The following is a 20857-nucleotide window of genomic DNA, read 5'->3' on the forward strand; positions in this document are numbered from 1 at the left end:
CGAGGGTGCTCAGAACCAGGGCAAGAAGGGCGAGGGTGCTCAGAACCAGGGCAAGAAGGGCGAGGGTGCTCAGAACCAGGGCAAGAAGGGCGAGGGTACTCAGAACCAGGGCAAGAAGGCCGAGGGTGCTCAGAACCAGGGCAAGAAGGCTGAGGGCACCCCAAACCAGAGCAAGAAGGGCGAGGGTGCTCAGAACCAGGGCAAGAAGACTGAGGGGGTCCAGAATCAAAGTAAAAAGGGAGAAGGAACTCCTAACCAGAGCAAAAAGGCAGAAGGGAGCCCCAACCAGGGCAAGAAGGGAGAGGGAACTTCCAACCAGGGTAAAAAGGCAGAAGGAGCCCCCAGCCAGGGAAAAAAGGCAGATTCAGTTGCTAATCAGAGCACAAAGGCAGAGGGTGTTACAAACCAAGGGAAAAAAGCAGAGGGAACACCAAACCAGGGCAAAAAGGCAGAAGGGTCCCCCAACCAGGGCAAGAAGGTGGATGCTGCTGCCAATCAGGGTAAAAAGACAGAATCAGCTCCTAGTCAAAGCAAAAATACAGAGGTACTCCAGAGCCAGGAGGCACCAAAGCAAGAGGCTTCTGCAAAGAAGAAATCCGGTTCAAAGAAAAAAGGTGAGCCTGGTAAGTAACTCCGACTTCTTTATGAACTTGGAAACTGTCTTTAAATGTCTTTTGGATTCTCTCTGGAGATACCACCTGTATCAGTCAGCTACTCTCATAGTAAGGCTGTGTAACAAACATGTCAAAATTCAGTGGCTGACAAATAGTAATCATGTATTCTCACTCATGCTTCTGGGGCTGGGCTGTTGATTCTTCAGTCTGTATTTTAACTGGGTTGACTCCTTGCTGCAGGTCGAGCTCAAATCTATCCCACATGTGTTTGGTCTGGGACCCAGGCTAAGACTTTAGTGACTCTTTGGGATAGACAGAAGCACAAAGGGCATTTCAAGCAGTGACATTTCAGTGAGCATCCTATTGGCCAGAGCAAGTCATATGGCTGATTCTGAATTAAGAGGGAGGGGGCCCACTGGGTTTCCAGTGAGAGTAACTGCAAAGTGCCATGGGGAAGGAGAGGCAAGAAATAAGAAACAGTCTAGAACAGGTCTGTGTTTGGACCGGTCTTAAACATCTGGGAGCACAAGGAGAGGTGAGGAATTAATATAGCAATTTTATCCACCTCACCATCTAAAACAGGTTTGTGACTTTTTGGTAAGTCTTCCTCCCCCCCAATTGCCAGAGGGTGTGTGTGCTTGCCAGAGAGGGACAGAGATGGAGGGAGAGGGAGAAAGCACCATCCCAAGAGGAAGGGTGATGGTGCAGTCCTTTCTCCTCCACCTCCCTATTGGTTGGGATCTTGGGCACACACGCACCCAGTGTTTGTTTTTCAACTGGGGCCAGGGTTTGCCACATGGGGTCTGGCAGCCCTCCACAAGTCTTTCTTAGGGCTGTGACTGTATCCTGTCAGCCTGGTCCCGTTCTTGCCTGATGCTCCCTGAATAAGTTACAGTTAAATGATGTTTCTGAGTAGCAATGGCATGTTTCCACACCGTCCCTGTCAGCGTCCCCTTCTCTGCCTCACCCCAGCTGTTGGATGCAGCATTGTAGAGCATTTAATAGGTATACTGTAGGTAGGCATTAGGCAATAGAGAGTATTAATTAGCCTTTATTTCTTGGAGTGTATGATTGTAAAAATTGGACCCGGAAGTTCCTGTTTTGTGTTCATGACTCATTTGATTATCTCTTCTATTTTATTTTATTTTATTTTACTTTATTTTATTTTATTTTATTTTATTAAAAAGTTTGAAAAGCCATTAGGTGGCTTTGGAAAATTAACTGCATTTATCTTGACAAAAGGTACCTTAGAGATTGGAAATGTTTGGTTGGACCCGGGCTGGAAGCACAAGGCTTGTGTGTCTGGTGCATTTCTCTATTTCTGCCTGACTGGGGTTTTCCTAGATTTCCTCCTCCCTGACATTTGACCAGTCCTCTGCTCAGGCAGTAACCCTGCCCCTCAAGGGACCCATTCCATATGAATGGCTGTTGGTTCCTGCTGGAAGTCCAGGGCCAGCCTCCCTGGTCCCACCAGGTCAGGTCAGCCACTCAGAACCTTCGAAAGCCTGGACCCTGGCTGCTTCCAGAGGCTGAAGGGTGGTGCCCTGCCCTGCTTCAGTGTGATGTGTTGGTTCCTGCTGGAAGTCCAGGGCCAGCCCCCCGGGCCCCCCCAGGTCAGGTCAGCCACTCAGAACCTTCGAAAGCCTGGACCCTGGCTGCTTCCAGAGGCTGAAGTGTGGTGTGATGTTCCATTGCCCCAAAGACAAGGATGTGCTAAGAGCTCGCTGTTCTCCCACATCAGGTGTGTTCAGAGCTTCCTGCATCCTCTGGTCATTGCCTTGGGTGGTTTTAGATGTTTAAAATAAGATGTGAGGCAGAAATGCAATGATAACTGGAAAGAAAGCAAAACTACCTTAACCTGCAGGAAATACAGAGTCTTGTTAAGAATAAGATCTATGTGGGACCTCTTGGACTTCCACAAAAGCTTGACTGAGGCAATAAAAAGAAAACTGGAACCAAGAAAGTGAATACTATGTTCCAGGATAAGAAAGGTTAAAATAGTATAGAAATGAGTTATTCCAAGTTCACTTAGTAGTCTATCATTATTCTATTCATTGACATTTTTCCCTCCTAACATAAAGCTATCCTGAAAGCTCCATCTGAGGGAAAACTAGGCAAGATTATGAAATTAATTTTTTTTCAATTTTTGAAAAATGTTTTTATTCCCAATGGCATGTGCACATGCACTCTCAATAGGGTGTCACCTGCCGCACCTCTTATCCCTGCCTCCCGCTCATCGGCAGCTTAGGTACTCACCCCTGGCATGCGTTCAGGCCAGCCAGGGTATCCAAACCCACAACCAGCCACATAGCCCCCAATTTTCTTCAGTTTCATTTTCTACTGAATGTGCCGCCAGTCTGGGCCTGAATAGTTTCATTATTTTTGCCAGAAGAGCACATGTACTCAGTAGAGGAAGACAAGACAGGGAGAGGAGAAAGCACCCCCTGTGGGGAATGGTGCACAGTCCCATCTCCATCTCTCCCCCCTTTTGGGATTTTGGGCGCACATGCACCTGGTGTGTTTCTCAAACCACCACGTCTGGGACTTGAGCCTTGTGATTAGCCATGTGGCATTCGGCTGCCTTAACCACCCAGCCATGGAACTGGTTCCAGATCAGAGTTTTGTTTTGTGGCTTTTAGAAGGCCAGTCATATATGAGGTGTGCACCTGTGTCCAGCTGTCACCGTTATAAGCAGGAGAACAGAATGACTCTGAAATCGAACTGTACTGTATCCTAGAGCTCCAGTGAGAGATGCAGCATGTTTCAGCAGAGGGGGAACAGTGTTCCGCGCATGCCTGGGAATCTGGAAACACGGAAAGACACGTTCTTGCAGTACGTTGATGACGTAGGAATGTCTACTTAGACACCTCCTATGCACACGTCCCAGCATGCACTTACCAAATTTAAGGTTTAGATGAAATAGATTTAATTTTAAAGGAAATTATCGAGTCATCGGAAAAGTCATGAAGTTATTTTTTTCATGTATTTCTATGCAAAAATGCATCATGACTTTGCTGATGGCCCAATAATATTGATCATCCCAGATGGTGGAAGATGGTCACTGTGGTGGCAAGGTGAGAATGTCACCCAAACTCATGTAGGGGGCTTGCACACAGGCTCCTGGTGGGACAGTCAACACAGGGAGCTGTGTGTGGCCCATAGGGCGCCTGAAGGGTGACTCTTTTTATTCAGCATGCGCAGGAGTCTGGAAACATGGCAAAGCACCTGCTGAGACTTCATTTTTCTTTTCCTGACTTTGCGCTATGTAATCTTGGTCCAGTTTTCCTGGGATTCCCGTGGGTGGTTGTAGGCCACATCTGCCACCCAGCAGACTCCTCAAGGTCCTGGAGATTTCCTATTATGCAGCGCTTCTCAAACTGGAACATGCCGAATCCCCTGGGGATCTTGATAAGCAAAGTTCCTGGTGGGGCAGATCTGGTAGAAGCTAAGATTCTAACCAGCTCACAGGAGGTACTGATGCCTCTAGTACCCAGGGCCGTACTTAGGTTTAGTAATGACTTGGTAGACATTTTCATATAAGAGCAAATGACTTTGAAAATTCATACTAAAACAAATAAGCTCAGGACCAGCAGATGGCGTAATGGCTATGTTGCTGGACTCTCATGTAGTTGACTGTGACTTAAAAGTCCTGGCGACTTACAGTGCACAGCAGATGTGTGTGCATGTGTGCCCAAGGCCCCCAGAGGAGAATGGAGGAGAAAGGATTGCCGGGGAGCGATTTCTCACTTTTTTTCTCTGTCTTAGTCTCTCTGGCAAATACATGCGCCCTATAGTAAAAAATCTCTCTTAAATAATAATAATAATAATAATAAGCTCTATTTAAAACTATTGCCATAAACAAAACCCTGGACATTGTTCAAAAAGTGATAGTGTTGTAAGCTGTGTGACCCTTGTGAAAAGCAGCTTAGATGTTTCAAGATCCTTGACAGGACTAGTGGTTTTTCTTTCACTCCTGATGCTCACTTCAAGAGGAAACAGTGCAAACTATTTGGGTTAGTGGCTACATGCCCCTTTACAGCCCCAAGGGACTCTGTATTCTGCCCCACCCAGGCACAGGATGGCCACTAATGGTAATTGCTGGGTCACTTGCATAGTAACACATAGCAAAGGTGTGGTCCCATGTGGCTTCAGGTTGAAGAAAGTAGTACATCAGCTTCTTTAGACACCACAATAATAATGGAAGACAAAGACACTGGTAACAATTTTAAAACTTCGGGAAATATACCATAATAACTCTAGTTTTCAGACTGTTTTTTAAAGTGTATTTTTTTCATGAGAATGAGAGAGACTCAGGCACCCTCAGCAGGGTCTCACTCGTGTTTCCCCGGCCTTCCCAGCCAGGATCATGGTGGGCAGCCATCCTATGTGGGTCAGTCAGGGAACTGAACCTGTGGTCTTCTGTATAGACCTGCATCACTTCAGCCGCACATAAACCTCTGTGCCACTGGGCCGGCCTGTTTTCTGATGTATTTTTTCAGTGTAGTAATATTTCATCGTAACAAAGTCAGAAAGCAACTCCGGAGAAGGCACTGGGTCCTGGGGCCGTGCCAGTGCCCCTGGAGTCGGGAACGCCTGCGTAGGAGGCCTCAGTGGTGCTTGGTCGCACCAGGGCACTCGGGACAGGAACCCGCGGAGCTGCCGAAGCAGACAGTGTCCCAGTAAAACCCTTCTCAGTTACTGACCTTTCAAAATTACTGTAGGGGGGCCAATATACAGTGTACTATGAATGGAAAAAATCTCATTTTGTATGCTATAATGATGTACAGTGAATGAATGTAAATAAAAAAAAATTACTGTAGGGGGTTCATAGAGTATCTGAAAAACTCTATTCACCATTCCCAAACATAAAGCAATAAGGACCCTTCCTTAATTTCATATTTTTCAAACAATTCAGAAAGATACCTGGAGGGCAGGAGCTGGAGAGGCTTCCTGACATAGCCCAGTATCGGGCCTTGTGTGCGGATTCGTTACCACAGTTCAGGGAGATGCAGAGGAGGGCCTGCGAGCCGGAGGCCCAGAGGACCTCCTGAGAGGGCAAGGTCATTTGTAGCAGTGCAGGCTGGGAGCGTGGAGTTCATGGCCAGGTCCAGAGCTCCGGCCACGGTGAAGAGACCCTCCATGGTTCCCAGGAGGGGTGAGAGGAGGTGTCCATGTCCAGTGTTAGATAGTGTGCATGTTTGAGTGCTGACACCTGTCTCTAGACACTGCCCAGTTGTCAAGCTTTTCTTTTTTTAAGTTTATGGGCCAGGTGGTGCAGTGGTTGGGGCACTGGATCAAGTGCTAGACCCAGCAGCTTGAAAAAAACACTGGGCATGTGTGCCTGTGTGCCCAAAATTCTGAGGAGAATGTAGGAAAGGGGGGGATATTCCCCAGAGAGAGACGGCTAAGACCCCACGGTGAGGGTCTGTGCACCATGATCTAGCCCCGACCTCACTGGCCCTGATCACAGTGCATGCACCTGGCGTGCTCGGGGGCCCTTGGCTGGGAACCCAGGACCTTCCCTTTGTGGGTCCCATGTGCTACTGCTGCACCACCGCTAGGCCCTATCTCCACTCTCCTCAGAAGCAATGGTGTGAATTGGTGGGCTCCAAGTTATCCACAGAAAACTTCACATCCTTAATGTATTTGAAGTGCCGTGGTCCCAGGTAGGGACCACACAGCAGTCTCTGTGGGAAGAGTATCCAGAATTCTGGCTTTGGACACAGCTCAGTTCCTGCCACCACCATCCCTGCAATAGGGGCAGGAGTCCCCTCCGCTCTCTGCAGTGAGGTTATGCTTGGACTGCAGGAGGACTCTGGGTCCACGGAATGACAGAGGCTAAGGACTTCGTGGATGGAGGGTGCTGGTCCTGGGATGTGGGAGGCTGGGCATTTATTACGTGCAGGTGTTCACAGCCAGTGTGTGTGGATGGTGAAGCATCGGGTCCTGGGGCCAGTTGGTGGTGTGATGATTAAGGACGCTGGACTCCCACATGGCCAACTATCATTCAAGTCCTGGACCTGGTGGCTTGCTTTCTTGCTTTCTCTCTCACTCTATCCTTCTCTAGTAAAAATAAGTAAAGTTAAATAGAATAATTATTTAAAAAAAAAAAAAAAGAATCAGGTCCTTTCATTGTGCCCTTTAGTGCAGCAGTAGGACTCTGTATGACCATTGTCAAACCAGAGCAGACAAGAATGTGTCCAGGAGTTTGTCATTTAGTTGTGCGGTGTGTTTTCCTGCAGTCAGTGCTGGTGTGTAATGTCCCGAGGAGAGGTCGTTAGTGGCTGGCGATGGAAGTCCAGCGTGGCAGATACATGTAGTACTACTCAGTTTTTCTCAGGGTCAGGCTGCCCTCAGCCAGATGGTCCATTGCATTGGATCTATTGGATTTGCCTCATCTGGACTCTCAGTCTGCTCTTCCCTAGCACAAAGGTCATTTCAGCTCTTTCTAGCTGTCAGGCTCAGAAGGCGTTCCTTGACTTCTGTGTCTGCCATCTTGCCTGAAGCACAGGTTGGGGTGCTGTTAGCTGGAGCTGCTGCGAGGTGCCATGGGCAAGGAGGGAGAGGTGGGCTGACTGCATGTGACCTGTGGCCTACAGCTCAGTAGTTCCATTTTAAAGGACAGAAGCCCAGGCTGGGCTCAGTGGGGTGTGCGTCTCTCTCCTTGCATCAGTTTGGATGTGTTCATGTACAGATATGCAAACATGGGAAAAAGTCTGAGGGAATGTTGGGAATGTCACTGCAGATGTCGGAAGACTCTGGCCAGGACCTTGCTGTTGAAGAACTACTCCAGAGGTGGGTGGGTGATGTGTTTTGAGTTATTGGCCAATTTGTATCATGAAGCCCCATCTCTGGGAATTCTGAGTCACTGACAGCGATAGTCCCGTCTTGTCTGTGTTTTCTGGGACTTTCTTCTTTGTTTTCTTTTCTTTTTTTCTTCTTTTTTTTTTTTTTTTGAGAGAGAGAGAGAGATTTTTGCTATAGGGTATGCACGCTTGCCAGAAAGACAGAGAGATAGAAAGCAAGAAATCACTTCCTCAGAGGGATGGCCATGCCACAATCCCCTTCTCCTCCATTCTCCTCTCGAGATCTTGGGCATGCACGCACGCCCGCCCACTTGAGTTTAAGCCACCGGGTCCAGGCCTTGAACCCCGGTTGACTACATGGGAGTCCAGTGACATAGGCATTACGCTAACTGCTGGTCCTTCTTCTTTGCTTTCTAATGAGAGAGGGAAAAAGACAGCATTCCCAACAGGTGTTTTGTTTGTTTGTTGTTTCTAGTTTTTTTGCCATAAGGCCTGTAGGCTCGCTGGAAAGAGACGCAGAGAGAAAGAAGGAAAGTGAGAAATCAGCCCCCAGGAGGCATAGCCACACCACATTCCTTTCTCCATTTTTCTCCATTTCTCCCTCGGGATTTTGGGTACGCATGTGCCGAGTATGGTTTTCAAGCCACTGGGTCCAAGATTTGCACCACAGTCAGCACTGTAGCCACCAGACCACCTGCCGCCCCCCCCCCCATAGGATCTTGACACCGCAATCAGCGCCTGGCCTCAGATGGCCCAGTATCTCTGGTACGTGCATGCCTGGCGTACTCGGGGGTCTCCAGAACAAACCTGGTGCCTCCCGGTGTGGAACAGCCTCACGGTGTTGGGTTTTACTCTGTCCCGGCAGGCCGCTTTGATGTTGAGCAATGTGTTAGCCACGAGCTGATGTGGCAGAGGGTTTGAATCTCTCAACTGAAGATCGAGATTTTCACAAGGGCATGTAGAATCGGTCTCATGCTTTTTTGTTTTTTGCTGTTTGAGCTCAGTGATCTAGCGTTGAGCTGGTTCTAGTCACTTTGCAGCTGTGGCCACTGCTAGTGATCAGGCCTGGACAAGAAGTGGGCGTGGATGCTTTCGCACTAGACTTGTGTTCCTCTCTCTGGTGAGGGGCTGCGGGCAACCCCAGTGGCTGTCCTTGGCCGCCTTGTCCCCCTGCCAGGGCTGAGCTAATTTGTGCCTGGGTGGGCCGACTGGCCCTGGGCATCCCGAAACACAGGGCCTGGAGGTGTGACTGTGTGGGTGGGAGGAGGGGAGATGGCCCTATGCTCATGCTGCAGGGCTGGGGGATGCTTGGCAGGGGTTCCAGTCATCCAAGCAGGCCAGGACGCGCTACTACAGGCCCCACTTGGAACTCTTCCAAACCTTCAGCTCTGATTTTCTACAAGAGCAAATCGGGGCCATGCGACAGGTTTTTACCACTTGTCCATGGCTGTATTTGACAGTGAACACCTGCCTTTTTAATCCCGCCCTCTGGAGCTCATCCACCAGTCAGAGACCTTGACTTGGGCAGGACAGGGTCCCGGGCCTTGAGGGTTTGAGGGTGAGGATCTAGGACTGTGCTGTGCAGTGTGGGGGTCACACAGAGCCATTTAGGTGATCATTTAAGTCAGTGCAAAGTAAATGCAGTTAGAGGATCCGGCTTCTCCGTTGCGCCGGCCGCCCTCTTGGATGGCGCAGAGGCGGATGTCTCCCTCAGAGCAGAAGGTTCTGTTGCAGTGCGCTGCCCTAAACGGGAGCCGTGGGGAGGAAGGTGGTCTTGGGCTACCCTGTGAAGATGAACACAGCTCTGTAGCCGTGTATTGGCGTCACTCACAGCTCCTGCCCCACTTTGTCCTGGGCGTGGGGTGCAGTGAGCTGCTCTGTTCACCGTATCACAGTGGGGTGCTCTTAAGTGAGGTCATGGGCAGTGGCTGGCCATGGCTCATGACAGATCAGCAGCAAAATCAGCACCAGAGTTGGGCTCCAGCAGGAGCTGGGGGTGTTTCTTCAGTCATCCAGACCTTACCTGTCACCTGGTCGGTCCCGCAGAGCCCTCGCTGACAGGTGCTCCAACGAGAGACCTGGCAGATATGGAAGCAAGTGTAGGACACGCTTCTACAGGCCCCACTTGGAACTCTTCCAGACCTTCGGCTCTGATTTCCTACAAGAGCAAATCGGGGCCATGCGACAGGTTTTTACCACTTGTCCATGGCTGTATTTGACAGCGAACACCTGCCTTTTTAATCCCCGCCTCTTAAAGTTTATTGTTATATAAATACATGTTTCTAGCAAACAAAATTCAAATGGTATAGAAGCATGGACGACAAACATTGTAAGTCTTTCTTCCCACTCCATCCTGGTCTCTACCCACTGCCTGTCATGTGGGCACCCACAAGTGGGAGTGGTAACGTACACACTTAGGCCCCGGCCTCCGCCTGACAGCATGCTGGTGACAGTTCCTATTGTACCTGCAAAGCTGCCACGTTTGGCAGCATGATACTCCATAGCATGAAGGTATCACAATTTATGTGAGTGGTATTTAAGTATTGTGTGGTTTTGTGGGTTTGCTGGTAAATTAACACTGCAGTGCTACATGTATCTTGTCGTGTGGCTCTCTCTGATGAACATGGCTAGGTATGCATTTGCTAAGTCCGAAGACAGGTATAGGTGCTGGCCCCGTAGCCCAGTAGTTAAGGAAGCCAGATACTACAAGGATGGCTTCAGTTTGAATCCTGGCCCTGGTGGCTTGAAAACACTCCAGCCATGTGTGCATGTGTGCCCCAAGTCCTAACAGGTGAGAGAAATAAGAGAGGGGATTGCATCCCATCGTGTGGGGTGCAGCGCTTTCCCTCTCCCATTGTCTCTGTCTATCTCAAGAGCATGCACTCTCTGCAAATCTAAAAGAATGAAAAGGTGGGATGCGTTTTTAATTTAGGAAAGAGCGCTAAGATGCTCTCCAGAAATGTTTCACAGTTTACGTGAAAGCCACACGGCTGTTTGCTGGCTGACGTGGTGCTCACACCGTTGACCATGGTGCTATGGAAGTGACTAACTTCACGAGGAGTGCCGTAATCGCAGACATGGAGTAAGAACAAAACATCTGTTGATAAAGCAAAAGGTGCAGAGTCTTTTCTAAACATTTAAGGAAGAGGGAAGTGATCGAATCACAGGAAAAAAGGGAATTGCCCAGAAAGAAAGCGTCCGAGCACGGGAGGTGCCGGCAGCAGAGGCACAGTTTGGCCTGGCAGCTTCATTCTCTGAAAACTAGCCCGGCATGTGTGCTCAGCGTCGGTTGAAAAAGCTGGGTTCCTCCCAGGAAGTGTGTGTACATGGTGGTGGTGGTTATTTTTTTTAAATCTATTTTATCTTCGGATTTGGTCTTTGCCTGTGTGATCACGCTGTTTCTTCCCACCTGAGCCCAGGGCTATGTTGATGGAGTCCTCCTCTTGGCATTGGGCCGTCAGGACAGCCTGCATATCCCGGCACCAGGGTTGATTCTGGCCAGTATGCTGGGGCTCAGCCCAGGGTACCCGGAGACTGGGAGGTGTCAGCGTGTATGTTCTGGGGACTGCACCGTCAGCGTGAGCTCCGCAAGAGCAGTGTGTGTTTTAGGTTTTTAGATTTTATTCATGGGAGTGTGAGTTGCATACCCAGGAGGATGAGGGGAAGCACTCTCAGTAGTGGCTCATCACACCTGCGCCATCCCCTTGTCCCGGCTCTCCAGCTTCTCAACACCTTGGGCACATGCACATGCACTTGGCGTGTCTCCAGGCCAGTGGTTGAATCCAGCACTACAGTCAGCTGTGCTGCTTAAAGCAGTGCCGTTCGGTTTGCCACCAACAGCACCACCCGGCTGGGCCAGCAGTGGCGCAGCGTGGCTCGCTCAGTAGTGCCACTAGGAGAGGCTGAATCCAGGCCAGCGCTGTTGCCTCTTGAACTCTGCTGCCATGTCACTAGAGAACACCGGCCCATAGGGTCCTTGACACGCCCTCGAGAAAGCTGGAGCCTGCCCAAGGACCCGTGGCCTCTCTGCCTACTGGGAGAGGGGGGTCAGTGCCTTGGGGGAGCAGGGCACTTCTCTCTCTGCCTGTGAGTTGGCCTTTTGTGACCCCCCCTTCCCCAGGGCCTATGCAGGCTGATTTTGTTCTGGGTCCAGAAGGCCATCATACCAAGGCCCAGGAGAGCCCAGCCAGCCTCCTGCAGATACGAAGCACTCTCAGACACATCTGTGGGGCCCACCACCAGCACGCCGTCTGTATAGGAGAGAGGCCACCCTGGGGAGGTAGCATGGCAACTGGCTCACCGCTCACACTGTTCACTGTCAGTGTCACCATTCTAATTGTCTAGTGTTTTTTAGATGGAGAGCCAGAACTCCATGCTTAGTCTCAGACAGACACAGGCCTCCTTGCACCAGAGCTGGCATCTTCTTGTCCTCCCAGGGCTTTGAAGCAGTCTCGCGTGGCCATAGGTTTCTGAGGCATCATCTGAGCCGCCAAAGAGAGGCCTTGCTCCTCTGAGGGGCCTGGGATGAAGAAAAGTAGTGGCCACTTCTCGGGCCGCCAGCAAGATGCCAGTATCCCTCGCAGACCCTGGCACCTGGCGCCTGCTTCCTGGCAGAGGGAAGATGGAAAGTTAAAGGTGGCTCCATGTCTTGGGACTGGCAGTGCCTGATGGGAGAATACGGAAGGGTCTTTGAGGCCCACGTCTGTGCCCCTCCTTCTGCCTCCCAGGTGAGGCAGAAATGCACAAGAGGGAATAGAACCCAGGATTTCACATCACGTTCTGTAATCTAATGGGGCAGGAGGTGTGGGGAGGAGTTACCAAACCCCCAGGAAAGCGCCATCCAGGGTGTCTAGGGCACAGCGGAATCTGGTAACAGCTCCTCTGCCCACTGCGGCCTTCCCACCACCCACCCATTCGTCCTGCCTCCTGAGTCTGCTCTGTCCCAGGCCCGGTGTTTGTTCAGGTGTGTGGTTCGTGGAGCTCCATTCCGTGCCTTTATCGCCCACAGTTCTCCATGAGGTAGATTTGTATTTGTACCTATTTCAGAAAAGCAGAAGCCAGTGCTCAGACTTCTCAGCAGTCCACAGCTGTGGGGTGGCAGGGTGGGCCAAGCCTGGCCTGGGCCTCAGCCTGCAGCCCCGTGCAGCCCCCCACCTGCAGTTGTTCCTTTGCCTCTGTCCCTGGCACTGGGAGGGGTGGAGAGATCAGTCTGATACTTCATCTTTTGAATTTAACTCTACTTCTCTGGGTCTGAAGCTCTGAGATGATTCCCCAGGGCTTCTGAGCCTTTATTCACTTTCTGTGTGAATCTTGAAACCCAACTTCTTTTTTTTAAAGAAGAACAAAAACAACCCCTACAGAAGCAGGCCAAGTATCAGTGTGAGAAGTTGCTGGATGACATTCTTCCAGAAACCTCCATTCAGTCCTTTACAGCATGGGGGCTGGGGGCTCCAGTCTCAGCATGGGCTTAAAACTCGCTTGTCTTTTTCTGCAGGCATTCAGTAAAATCTTGATTGTCATTTGAACCTCATCCTCCTTGGACCAGCCCGAGTCCCTTCGGAAGCCCAAGGACGGATCTTGTCCTGAGATCCTCCAGGGATTGTTTTGATTTTTAAAAATAATGCAGTGTAGGCTTTTCCCCAGGAACAATGGTTTCTGTCGGAATTTGGGTAAAAAAAAAAAAAAGTACAGAGAGGAAAAATAAAATCATTCAATCTTGGATATTTTAAAATTCTATTAGACACCGTGAAATGCACAGCTACCCCGTTTGGTACCAGCTTCAGTTATCCTCCAGCCAATGGGTAAAACCTGATTAAAAGGCCTCAGTAAGGCCTTGACATGGTGCGTACTTAGCTTCAGCACACGATCCAGATGTGAGCGGCTCTGGCAGCAGGGGTCAAGTGCAGTCCCTCCTTGGTCTGCATCCTGCCGGTTCTGCTCCGGGAGAGCTCAGGCAGGACTGACCTGTGCCTGGGCAGGGCTGGGCTCTGCGGCCCGAGCCAGACCGAGCTCCTTGGTCTGTGCACCTCCCAGGGCCTGGCTCAGTTTTGGGTAGATGAGCGGTGAATGAGGGCGGGTGAAGCGCATTTGGGAGATCTTCTTTTCCCCTAGGGCCTCATAAGGGTCACTTTGTCCACGGGCCTAGGAAGACCCTCCACAGCCACAGTCCACGAATGTACGGGTAGGGAGAGGCAGCAGGGGTGTCGGCCAGAGTTCCTCGTTCCCAGAGATGGTGCCACCTGCCAACTGAGGGCAGGACTCCACAGAGAGCGGGCTCCTCTGATGAAGAGCAGGATCCTCTCTGCTGTTGGGGTCAGCGAGAGCAGGGGACTCGTCCTGTGTCTAAATCTTCAGCTGTAGATGCTGACGATTGCTTGTGCAGTGCTGAGCTTCAAGCCGGCAAGAGGAGAGCCTTCCTGGGGCCCTGGCACCCTAGGACCCTCTTCCTTCTACAGCTGACCTGAGTTTGGCTGGGGTGATTGAAGCCCGCAGGATGTGGAGGCCTCCTGAGGATAGAGTCTGGCTGCCTTCCTGCAGCAGCTCTTGGGCCCGCATCTGAGTTAGAGACAGAGGCCCTTGGAACGGGTCTGGACAGCACTGAAGAAAGCATGTGTCTTGGCCACTGGAGTCCCCTCCTCCTCCAGCCCTGTGACAGGCTGTACTGTCAGAGCCCCTGGGTTGGCACCTGGACCTCTCCCATCACCTCTGCTTTCCAAATAATCAGGCCTGGCCTCCAATCCTGGGCTCTTCCCTGGCCTGCCACCCCCTGCCTTGTCCCTGTGGGTCTTGTGTATCATTTCCGAGATGGAAACCTCGTCCCCTTCTAGACGGTGCTCGCTGCCTGCAGGGTAAACTGTGGATTCTTGGCGCTGTGAACACTTGGACGTGCTCCAGTCTCCCCTCACTCCATTCCCTTTGCAAATCCAACTAGCCAGGGCCTTGCAGGCCTGGGAGCTGTCCTGTGCTGCTCCCCTTCCCCATGCCCCCACACCGCCCCCTTACCCTGCAGAGCTTGGCTCAGGCACCCCGACGTCAAAGCCATCGTCAGTCCCAGCTCCCACGTCACCCTGTTACACGGTTGCCCTGTGCAGCCTCTTAGCTGCATTCCCCTCTAACTTACCTGTTCAGGCCTAGCATTTTGTAGGCCTGCAGGTACACACACAGTAGGTGCATACTTTGTGTCTGGAGACCACCTCACCTGTCTGCCTGGTCACTGGGTACCTGCAGGGACAGCTGGATCAGCACCATGCCAGGTGCTAATCTCCTCCTGTTGGCCACCAGCTGTCAGGATGCCTGGAGGCAGTTCCTGGAGCAGTCCCAGTGCCCTCCCCGCTGGCAGGCGGAAGGAGCCAGGAGTGAGCAGTGCAGGAGCAGTCCAGTAGCCTGGTGCTGCAGAGGCCAGGAGGCCCTGTTCACTAAGACCTTCCTTATAGCTTTGACCTGATAACTGCACAGGTGGAAAGAAAAGTCCCTCTAAAATTCCCCCACAGTTGACAGTGAATGAACAGATTCCTAAGTGCTTTTTTGTAAGACAAGTTTGAGTTTAGATGATGCAGCCTTGCCGCAGGATTGTGAAAGGAGAGCAGTTTTATTTTTTTCAGTTTTCCAGAGGGCACGTGTGCTTACCAAAGAGAGGGAGAAAGCACCTCTTGCCCCTCATTGGGTGTGGTCACGCTGCAATCCCTTTATCTCATTCCTTTTGGAATTTTGGGTGCACACGCACACACACATGTGCACGCCTACACAGCGTGTTTCTCAAGCAGCCAGGTTAAAAGACCTCAACCATATGGTCGGCCGTGTGGGATCCAGCTCCATCTACCACCAGGCCACAGGCTGGCCTGGGAGAGCAGTGTTGAAATTCGGTACTTTACACATTATCCAAGCCACCATGCTCGCTGAGAGGCCCTGAAGGCGCAGGGCTCCTCTCCTACCTGTGAGTGCGGACAGTGGTGCGGCAGGAGGCCCCCAGCCTGCGGTGTTCTGTCCTAGCTGTGTCTGGAGGTTTGTCTTTGGAGGCTTGTCCTCAGACAGGGCCGGCTCCTGTGCCCCAGCTTTGTGGGACTTCCATTCTTTTGGTAAGAACAGGTGAAGGCAGGAACAGAGCCATTCCCTCAGCTCAGGGAGGGTAGGGTCTGGGGTGATTGTGTGGTTGGGCCTTGAAGGCTGGCCCTGTTTGTTTATTCTGCAGATCTTTGTGCCCAGCATTGTGCCAGGCATGTTGCAGTTTAACATTTGTAGCCAGGCTATGAGGGACCAGCCACTGTTGCCCCCATTTCTCTGCCAGGGGACCCAGCAGAGGGAGGTAAGCCACTGTGTGGGAAAGAGCAGAGCTGGAATTTGGCCAAGGCTGCCTGTCCAGAGGCCTTGTGCTGATCAGAGTGCCCCTTGGCCAAGGGCGGTCTGGACCGGGCACGTGGCGTGTGTGTTCAGCCTCACAGTGGTCGTGTTCATTTATTTTCTTAGTGAGTGAGCTGTCGGCACTGAAGGTCACGAGACGGCACCTGAACATGCCATTGCCAGTCCCTAGGACAAGTCCTCAGCTCAGAGGGCTGTGGCCCAGATTCCCTCGAGCAGCCATCACCAGGGCCACCCAGTTTAGGAGGGCCGCCCTCTGAGCCCTGGCCCTCATGACCTTTGCGACAGTACCTGTCCTGAAAGGACAGGGCCTGACCCCAGGCTTGTCACTGTGTTCTCTGCTAAGCGGGGGTCTGAGTTGTGCTGTTGCCCTGGACGCCAGCCTGCTCCTCTGTGCCTTGCTTTCCTGCTCCCTCCTCTGCCCAGGACTCCGCCCATCCATGTCTGGTATCTGAGCCCAGGAGATGGGCAAAGCGTAAAGTGCTGGTGTCTCAGTGAGCTGCCCTCTTGTGACCATCCCTGGCCTTTGTGAAGTCTGGTGTAACAGATTGAATTTATGGTAGTGCCTTAAATTTTTATAGGCCCAGCCTTCCCTGCAGGTGGCAGCGCCAAAAACCACACAGTTGACCACAGGTTTGGGTTCTGAGTAGACATGAAAAGCGCCAGGCTCATGTGCCCGAGATCCTAACTGGAGACCTGGCGGGGGGGGTCGTGGAGTGACACGACACCATCCAGGGTACATGTCTCTCTTCTTTTTCTCTCTCTTGAGCATGTTGTCTGGAGCTCTGTCATATCTTTCATGAAAGAAAGAAATTACAAGAAAAAAAAAGATTTTGCAAAGCCAGCGATACTGGAGTCTTCAAGTATTTGCTAGAAACATGAATGACATGCTAGACAAGTACTGACTTCTCTTAGCATGTTGTTCAGATTCATCTCCTCCAGAGGTCCAGAAGTTCTGGTTTCTGTGTCTTTTTTTTTTTTTTCCTTGAAGAGTGTTTGTGGTTGCCAGAGAGAGACAGAAAGGAAGAGAAGGCACCTTCCATGAGGAATGGTCACTTTACAGTCCCTTCTCCTCCATCTCTCCCTCCTTTGGGATTTTGTGTGTATATACACACCTCTTGTGTTTTTCAAGCCACCGGGTTCAGGACTAAAACCGTGTGGCCAGCCAAGTGGGATCCAGCTGCATTAACCACCAGGCCACAGAGCTGGCCCACTGGTTTCTAAGTGCTTTTCTTTTTTCATTCAGTTTTCCTGCCACTAGTCTGGGGAGAACAGAGGCAGTTCTTACCTGAAAGATTTGATGAAAAATGTTTTGTGAAGTTATGGGACTCTAAAAATAATTGAAAAGGTAGTGTTGGTGTGAGCCTGGGGGTGGCCATGGAAGTTTCTGTGAGGGGTGCTGGGGGCGGGGCAGAGGAGAGTGTTAAATTTTGCTTTACATAGTTTGGGATTATTTACCTTGTTAAGGTTTTTATTACTTTTTAAATTAAAATATCTAATAAAATATAATTACACTAGAAAGCTTTAATAGAGATTTACTAGAATGCTACCCTCAGCGTACTCCCAGAACGCGGGGCAGAGCCTGCAGGAGAGCCCACACGTGCAGAGACGGTGCGGGGAGCGGCCTATCAGGGCAGTCCCCAGCTGTGCTGTCCAGATGTGTCCCTCACAGCAGTGCCAGCAAGGGTGGACTGCAGAGAGAGTTCAAAAGAGGCCAGAGTCCTTGGTCACTTGGGCCTCTGCTAGGACATGGGCAGTCAATAGAAGAGCAGATCCCAGTCCAGGAGAAATAAAGTGTGACCTGTATGTGTAGCCACACACGGAATCGAAATGTTCCTAGCTAGCCGCGTTAACAGGCCAGCAAGGCCTGGTCCAGTGGCACCATCATTGGCAGACAGAGCTCTAGTGCTGGAGGCCACATGGCCACTACAGGCTCAGGGCCCGGGGTGGCTTGAAAACATGCCAGCAGTTGCACATGCACCCAAGATCTTGGAGAGCTGGAGGGCTAGGACAGGGGGTCAGGATCACAGTATGACAGGAATGTTGTGAGGGTTCTGCTTCCTCCCCTCACTCCACTCTGCGCCGATCACATTCTCCACCGTGAATAAGATAAAAATAAAAGAAAGCAAACAAGAAACAATGAATTTTAATGTTTTATTTAACCCAGTTTATTCAAAATAGTATTATTTCATGCAGTTGCTATATAATTTTTTTTTTTAATTATTTTAGAATACATTTAGGCTTGCCTGAGTCAGACAGTAAAAAAAGAATAGAAGAAAGCACCTCCTGGGGAATGGTCACACCACAGTCCCTTCTCCTGCCCTTCTCCCTCCTTTGGAGATTATGGACATGCACACACATGCACATGCACCTGGCATGTTTTTCCAGCTGCTGGGTCTAGGACTTGATTGTGTGGGATCCAGCACTCCCCACTCCCACCAACCACCAAATCATGGGCTGACCAATATATAATTTTAATTTTTTGAAGTTTTGCAATAGGGCATATATGCTTGCCACAGAGAGACAGAGATGGAGAGAGAAAGTGAGAAATCATGGGTGGCCACAGCACAGTCCCTTCTCCATTCTCCTCTTGGGATTGTGGACACTCATGTACACATGCCCGGTGTATTTTTCAGGCCTCCAGGTCAGGTTCTCAGACTCACAGTTGGCCATGTGGGATGCAACCCCCTTAACTACAATGCCGCCAGGTGTCCCAATATATAACTTTTTCAAGTTTATTTCTTTCATAAAAAAGAGAGGAATCCTCATGCCACAATCCCCCCCCAGCCCCAGCCAACACAGAGAGGAGTCCTCATGCTATAATCTATCCTCAACCTCAGTCATCACAGAAGAGTCCTCATGCCACAATCCACTCCCAGCCCCAGCCAACACAGAGAGGAGTCCTCATGCTATAATCTATCCTCAACCTCAGTCATCACAGAGGAGTCCTCCTGCTATAATCTACCCCCAACCTCAGCCATCACAGAGGAGTCCTCATGCCACAATCCACCCCCAGCCTCAGCCAGCACAGATCATGGGTTCCCCTCCCATTATGTACAGGGAGGCCTGGGATGCACACCCAAGGCCTTCCCACGTGGGTCCAGTTACATTACTTCTGTGCTATCATCAAAAAACTTCTCATTTTTTCATACCAAGTCTTTAAAAATCTCTTGTATGCTTCCCACATGTAGCACCATCACACTAGCCATGTCTCAGTGTTCAGCAGCTACAGATGGCTGGTGGCCCGTGTGTTGGTGATGCAGGGGCGGACCATGCTGAGTCAGAGGGTAGATGCCTATGTAGCTGGTCACTGACCACGAGCCGAGGAAGCTGCCCACCAGCCCGTGCCTCCAGCAGTGTCTCTGAGCACATGGTCTCCCCTCCTGGAAAGTATTAGCAGTGAGCGTGGTCATGGACTGTTGGGGAAGTGCAGCCTGGAGGCCTAGATGCAGACAGTGAGAAGTTCCTCCTGAGTGAGCTTGTGAGGGCCTTACATGTCCTTTTGGCTTAGCTGTTTCCAGATTCTTCTCTAGCACATGGAAGTTGACCATTGAAATGATCCTACCTACAGATACATATTCTGATGAAACGGAAAAAGCTGAAGGGGTGTGCCCTTCCCCTAGTACCCACTTTCGTGGCACCGGTGAGCTCTTAGGCCTTTAATGTCCACGTGCTTATTTTTAATCTCTCGTGCGTCACCAAGGTGAGTGACAGAATAAAGGTGCTCAGAGCAGCCAGCCCACCCACATCCCTTTATTAAGGTATCATGCCAAGTGCTTTGACTTGTAATGAAAATATTGTAAGTACTAAGTGAAAATATTGTGACAAGCCAGAGAATTCAGGGTTGCTATGGAAACCTTCCTGACTAGTTGGCAGGAGGTGGGCTAAGCCAAAAGTGCCCCTGAGGCTGGTCTGGTCGTCTCTATTTTGCTCATGGTGGGCTGTGCCGTTCGCTGTAGGGCAGGTGTGGCCCCCAGCACAGGAATTGCCCGAGTTTCAGGTAAGGTACTTCAGGCCACTCCCTTGTCTTCAGGACTGCGTGAGAGCCACGGCCAGAGCGAAACCTGTGTGGGGGCGGGCAGGGTGGATTCTTCAGAAGTGACCCTTGGTTGTTGGCACGTGACCCCGGGTCCTCCAGTCTTATTTGAGGACTGGTGAGAGAACAGGCCTGCTTTAGAAGAACCCAGCTCAGCCTTCCCTCTGCTTACACCCTCCAGTGAGAGCTGGAAATAGTGTTTGAACCCAGTTGTACGGGAAGCACCTTGCCCTGCTCCCAGCCTTCTCCCATGGCTCTGGGGATGTGTGTGTGCACATGTGTGCTGGCAGGAGAGGGTGGCTTTGCTGCTCTGTCTGCACCCACGGCTCACTCAGCTTGGTGGTGGCCAAGTGGGGGAAACTTGCTGAGTTGTGCAGGGCAAGAATCGGAACAAGGCATTTGCTGGAAAAAGAAGGGCGACAAGTATGCAAAGGCCTTGCTTACTTCAGCTCAGGATCGTGATAAAAAATCAGGGACGGCCCCGCCACGGGGGAGTGCTGCCAGGACGCTGTGTTCCATGTGCTGGGGCCGCATGGGAGCTCAGGCTTAATTCCCGACACAACCAAAGGCTGAGACAGTGTGTGCACCTGTTATCCAAGCAGCTCGGGAGGCTGAGGCAGGAGGATGGCGAGCTCAAGGCTGGTCTGGGCAACACAGTGAGGTCGTGTCCGAGAAGAAAGAAAAGAGCCTGCGAGATGGCACATGCCTCCAGTCCCAGCCGCCTGGGGGGGCCGAGGCAGGAGGATTGTAAAAAACACTTTATGAGAAGGGATGTTACTTCCAGCCAAGGATGGGCCTTGGGCAGGTTGGAAGGATCATCCAGGGCCCATCATTCAGCCAGTTTCTGTGTCCTGGAAGAGCATGAGGCCTCCAGGGTGCTCTGCTGGTCCCTCATGGTCCCACCGAGTTCTTGCCTCTTCCAGAACCTCCTCCTGCTGGGAGTAGTGGGCTGTGTTGCTGCGTCTGCCCTTTTGGGCGTGAGAATGAGTCTGCGCTCCTTCCCTCTCTCCGCACAGGGCCCCCAGATTCCGCCAGCCCTCTCTACC

General features: G+C 51.2%; 1 protein-coding gene across 1 annotated transcript in view; it reads left to right on the forward strand.

Moving 5' to 3' along the window:
- Positions 1-20857, forward strand: part of RRBP1 (ribosome binding protein 1) — a 62033-nt gene that overhangs the window by 4454 nt on the left and 36722 nt on the right. The window contains exon 3 of the mRNA XM_027770013.1: positions 29-623. Coding sequence (XP_027625814.1) covers positions 29-623 — 595 coding nt within the window. The remainder of the gene's footprint in view (positions 1-28; positions 624-20857) is intronic.

Source organism: Tupaia chinensis, unplaced genomic scaffold (assembly GCF_000334495.1).
Source record: "Tupaia chinensis unplaced genomic scaffold, TupChi_1.0 Scaffold000101_1, whole genome shotgun sequence".
In the NCBI taxonomy this organism is placed as follows: domain Eukaryota; kingdom Metazoa; phylum Chordata; class Mammalia; order Scandentia; family Tupaiidae; genus Tupaia; species Tupaia belangeri.